Source organism: Sphaeramia orbicularis, unplaced genomic scaffold (assembly GCF_902148855.1).
Source record: "Sphaeramia orbicularis unplaced genomic scaffold, fSphaOr1.1, whole genome shotgun sequence".
NCBI classification, from domain to species: domain Eukaryota; kingdom Metazoa; phylum Chordata; class Actinopteri; order Kurtiformes; family Apogonidae; genus Sphaeramia; species Sphaeramia orbicularis.
The window spans coordinates 1-5542 of NW_021941552.1; the positions used below are offsets into that span (position 1 = coordinate 1).

Here is a 5542-nt window from a genome sequence, read left to right on the forward strand (position 1 = left end):
TGGCCCGTGGACCTTCTTTAGGTCTCGTTCTGGCCCGTGGACCCTCTGGAGGTCTGGTTCTGGCCTGTGGACTGTGTGGAGGTCTGGTTTTGGCCTGTGGACCCTCTGGAGGTCCGGTTTTGGCCTGTGGACCCTCTGGAGGTCTAGTTTCGGCCCGTGGACCTTCTTTAGATCCGGTTTTGGCCCGTGGACTGTGTGGAGGTCTGGTTTTGGCCTGTGGACCCTCTGGAGGTCCGGTTTTGGCCTGTGGACCCTCTGGAGGTCCGGTTCTGGCCTGTGGACCCTCTGGAGGTCCAGTTGTGGCCCGTGAACCCTCTGGAGGTCCGGTTTTGGCCTGTGGACCTTCTTTAGGTCCGGTTTTGGCCCGTGGACCATGTGGAGGTCTGGTTATGACCTGTGGACCCTCTGGAGGTCCGGTTCTGGCCCGTGGACCCTCTGGAGGTCCGGTTTTGGCCTGTGGACCTTCTTTAGGTCCGGTTGTGGCCTGTGGACCATGTGGAGGTCTGGTTATGGCCTGTGGACCCTCTGGAGGTCCGGTTTGGCCTGTGGACCTTCTTTAGGTCCAGTTGTGGCCTGTGGACCATGTGGAGGTCTGGTTATGGCCTGTGGACCCTCTGGAGGTCCGGTTTTGGCCTGTGGACCTTCTTTAGGTCCGGTTGTGGCCTGTGGACCATGTGGAGGTCTGGTTATGGCCTGTGGACCCTCTGGAGGTCCGGTTGTGGCCTGTGGACCTTCTTTAGGTCCGGTTGTGGCCTGTGGACCATGTGGAGGTCCGGTTTTGGCCTGTGGACCCTCTGGAGGTCCGGTTTTGGCCTGTGGACCTTCTTTAGGTCCGGTTTTGGCCTGTGGACCTTCTTTAGGTCCGGTTTTGGCCTGTGGACCTTCTTTAGGTCCGGTTGTGGCCTGTGGACCATGTGGAGGTCTGGTTATGGCCTGTGGACCCTCTGGAGGTCCGGTTCTGGCCTGTGGACCCTCTGGAGGTCCGGTTTTGGCCTGTGGACCTTCTTTAGGTCCGGTTGTGGCCTGTGGACCTTCTTTAGGTCCGGTTGTGGCCTGTGGACCTTCTTTAGGTCCGGTTGTGGCCTGTGGACCTTCTTTAGGTCCGGTTGTGGCCTGTGGACGGTCTGTTTGTTTGATCTAATTCCTTGTAACTCAGACCAGCGGGGCTGGAAGCGCCCCCTGGGGTCTGTGGGTCTGTGGGTCTGATCAGCAGAGGCAGAACTAATGCACTTCTACTGCTCAGGTCATTAGAGCAGATCAGCGCCGTCACCTTTGACCTTTAACCCTTTGATGTGCGCATACCACAGACCAAGTTCAACCAACACTGACACACAGGACCGGTGCACGGACCGCAGACAGAACCCAAAGCACCGAGAGACCGAGGGGTGGCGGTTCTGCAGGTTCTGAACTGACGGAACGCAGACGGAGAACAGATCCAGTGTCTGCAGTGAAGTTCAGCCTGTGACGGACACGAAGGACGGACGCGAAGGACGGACACGAAGGACGGACCTGGAGCTGCTGTAGAACACAAGCATCTGAGTATGATCCAACTGCACTGTAAAAAACAGTAAATAAATAATAAAAAAAACAGTCATATTCCAGCAGCTGGGGCGCCAAAAAATACTGGAAAATAACGGGAAATAAGTGTGAATAACCATAAAATTTAAATTTTTTAAATAAATTTTTCTTTTTTCACAGAAAAATACAGTTCAAATACATTTGCAAATGTATCGTAATTTCACAAATATTTCTTTTCTATTTCTGAGATTAAACTGTTCATTTAAAGTTTAATACTGTAAAAAAATAATAATAAAACCAGATAAAATTACTGACAGTTAACAGTAACAGAAGTATTAGTTCTGTCAGTTGAACCACACTTGTTTGTTCATTGACAAATATCTTGTGTAATTACAGGAGGTTTCACAACAAACATGTTGAATAAATGTATTTTTGTGAATGTATAACATGTATAAGCACTGATAAACTGTCCAAATACAGTTTTTATCAGTGGATTGGACAACTGAGTCTCATTGAATTTTATATATATATATATACATATATATATATATATATATATATATATATATATATATATATATATATATATATATATATAGGGAATTGAATTGGATAGTTTTAATACATGACAATATTCTTTATTAAACCTTAAAAAGTCAAAAAAGATGCAAAATCCCATGTAAAGTTAGGGCAAAAAACCTATATTTTAATAATGGAAAATGACCGTATTTTTATGAGATGGTTATTTTCTGTTAATTTTATACTATTTTTTTGGCACCCCTGCTGCTGGAATAATACCGTTTGTTTGTTTGTTTGTTTGTTTGTTTGTTTGTTTGTTTGTTTGTTTGTTTGTTTGTTTGTTTGTTTGTTGTTTGTTTGGTTGGTTGTTTGCTTGTTTGTTTGTTTGCTTGTTTGTTTGTTTGTTTTCAGTGTGGAACCAAAGAGACACAGATTCAGATCAAACTGGACCTGGACTGGACTGGACCTGGACTGGACCTGGACTGGACCTCAGAGCACCTGGAACTGACTGTCAGACACAGGTTCATGTGTATAAAAGCAGCCCACCACCTGTGGAAGGAGCTGTGGCTGGAGTTCATACTACAAATACAGAAATACAGAAAGAAAGAAAGAAAGAAATCACAGTTAGAATTCAAGCACTTTCCAGACCTTGAAAACACTGCATGGAAATTCAAGCATTTTCAAGGATTAAAAACAGTTAGGGGGGGGGGGGGGGGGGGGTTCCAGTCTGTGTGTCCACTGACAACAGCAATGAAACACATCTGTGTCCATGTCCCACAGGCAGAGCCCTGGTCCACAGGCGGAGCCCTGGTCCACAGGCGGAGCCCTGGTCCACAGGCGGAGCCCTGGTCCACAGGCAGAGCCCTGGTCCACAGGTGCATCCCTGGTCCACAGGTGGCCCTGGTCCACAGGCGGAGCCCTGGTCCACAGGCGGAGCCCTGGTCCACAGGTGCATCCCTGGTCCACAGGCAGAGCCCTGGTCCACAGGTGCATCCCTGGTCCACAGGCAGAGCCCTGGTCCACAGGTGGCCCTGGTCCACAGGTGGCCCTGGTCCACAGGCGGAGCCCTGGTCCACAGGCGGAGCCCTGGTCCACAGGTGCATCCCTGGTCCACAGGCAGAGCCCTGGTCCACAGGTGCATCCCTGGTCCACAGGTGGCCCTGGTCCACAGGTGGCCCTGGTCCACAGGCGGAGCCCTGGTCCACAGGCGGAGCCCTGGTCCACAGGCGGAGCCCTGGTCCACAGGTGCATCCCTGGTCCACAGGTGCATCCCTGGTCCACAGGCAGAGCCCTGGTCCACAGGTGCATCCCTGGTCCACCGGTGGCCCTGGTCCACAGGTGGCCCTGGTCCACAGGCGGAGCCCTGGTCCACAGGCGGAGCCCTGGTCCACAGGTGCATCCCTGGTCCACAGGTGCATCCCTGGTCCACAGGCAGAGCCCTGGTCCACAGGTGCATCCCTGGTCCACAGGTGGCCCTGGTCCACAGGTGGCCCTGGTCCACAGGCGGAGCCCTGGTCCACAGGCGGAGCCCTGGTCCGCAGGCGGGGCCCTGGTCCGCAGGCGGAGCCCTGGTCCGCAGGCGGAGCCCTGGTCCACAGGTGGCCCTGGTCCACAGGTGCATCCCTGGTCCACAGGTGCATCCCTGGTCCACAGGCGGAGCCCTGGTCCACAGGCGGACCCCTGCACATGTGTGACTTGTAAACCCTTCAGTCCAGTCGTTTCAGTCTGGTTCTCTTGTATCATGAATGTGTGGTTTGATTGGTCTTCATTATTGTGTAAAACCTCCTTGACGCCGTTCTGTTTAACTGTGTAAAAAAACCATAAGTGAAAACAAAGGCAGACGTTGAATGATGTGGTTTTGGATGTGGACCTATGGAACGACTCCAGTAGAACCAGTGTTCAGAACTCACAGCTCCTCCTTCAGCCTGAACTCTGTGCATGTGTGGATCCACTCTGTTTAAATTCCACAGTTTCCAGGTTGTTCCATACACAGAAACAGTTGAATCTGGTCCCAGTCATGTGTCTGTCCAATCAGATTCAGTTCACATCAGTATTAGTTGAGTTCTAATTTTAAATGTGTGGTCAATGGGATTTTCAGTGTTCAGTGTAAATGTCCACAGAGTCCACATTCCACAGTGGATGTGGACAATTTAGTTCCACATACAAGCAGTGTTGGGACTAATGCGTTACAGTAACGATGTTAATTTTGTGGTAACGAGCACTGTAACTAATTAGTTGGTCAAACTTAGGACCGTGCTTATCATTACTGTGATTTAAACAGGCTCGTTAGTCGTTACTTTGTGTGCAGAACTCAGGACTAAAGTTTCCGTGGTGGAGGTGAAGCGTACATGACGCAATAACGTGCACGTGAATGAATGAAAACAACCGTGGCGGCAGTCGATGAAAGTCCAAACGTGGGATTTTTCTGGTGGAAATATGCCCGTTATTTTTCCTTTCTGTGGGTAAAAGACCAGAGGCATATTGTGGTGAGCTGTAATCTGTGTGGAGGTTGGAAAACTGTCCACATCACAGACCAGCAGTTCTAATCTGATGGAACCTCCTCAGAAACAACACACACCTGCCAAGGTGTTGAACAAGACCCTGAAGGGAACACAGGTGATGCTAGCTCCGCTAACGCTAAAGGAGGAACCGCTGCAGCTAAACAACCAAAGCTGGATTTGACCAAACCTGTTGTACAGTCTGTCTCACACACACACACACACACACACACACACACACACACACACACACACTGACAGGTATGATGTGGAAGACATACAACCTACGTCAACGGTCGAGTCCCCCGCGTTCAGAGAAGTGGTGAGAAAAGCCCCAGTGCACACTCCTACACCACCTGTGCAGGTTCAGGTCACCAGGTGGTGCATTGTGTTTGTGGTGGGATAGGACTGACATGGAAGCAAACCAGAGGACTGGAGGTCCAGTTAGGGAGGCAACATATTCTGTGTGTTTCCACGACAACTTTTCTTCCTGGTTTAATCTGATTACAGGTTGGATCCTATTTCAGATGTCCATGTAAACACCTTATTCCAGTTGAAAAAGTTCAGATTAAATTTAAACCTGATTAAAGTCAGTGGTTTAATCCTCTTTTAACTGCGCTCTAAATTCTTCCTGGACATGTAAAGCCTTTATTCCGTTTGGACTTTATTCCTTCCATTCTGCACATGCTCAGTGTCTTGTCCTGTGGCGATGACGCACACATTCTGCGCTGGTGGAAGAATCTGCACTGCAGTCTAGTCTTCCCAAAGCGTTCCAGTGGAATATTCTGATGGGATCTACCAGCCTGGAAAACCCTGAAGGAACAGTTCAACACTGGCTTTGGATTCATTCATTTGTCCTGAACTAATGAGTTCCACAAGTGGGACAAACAGTTTGAACTGCAGCCCTAACGTTAGCTTAGCTTAGCCTAGCTTAGCATAATGGCTTCATTCCTCTGCTCAGACGTAGCCAGGCTTTTAGAGGTGGATTTGTAGTATTTTAGGAGTGA

At 49.6% G+C, this 5542-nt stretch overlaps 1 protein-coding gene across 1 annotated transcript; it reads right to left on the reverse strand.

The window, feature by feature from the left end:
• Positions 1-12: 12 nt before the first annotated feature.
• LOC115416086 (collagen alpha-1(I) chain-like) lies at positions 13-3725 on the reverse strand (the record flags this gene model as incomplete). The annotated part of the gene is made up of 3 exons (XM_030129793.1): positions 2781-3725; positions 523-1113; positions 13-484 (listed from the first exon to the last, which is right to left on the reverse strand). Coding segments are annotated over exons 1-3 (2008 nt in total), but the record flags the coding sequence as incomplete, so codon positions are not given.
• Positions 3726-5542: the final 1817 nt, after the last annotated feature.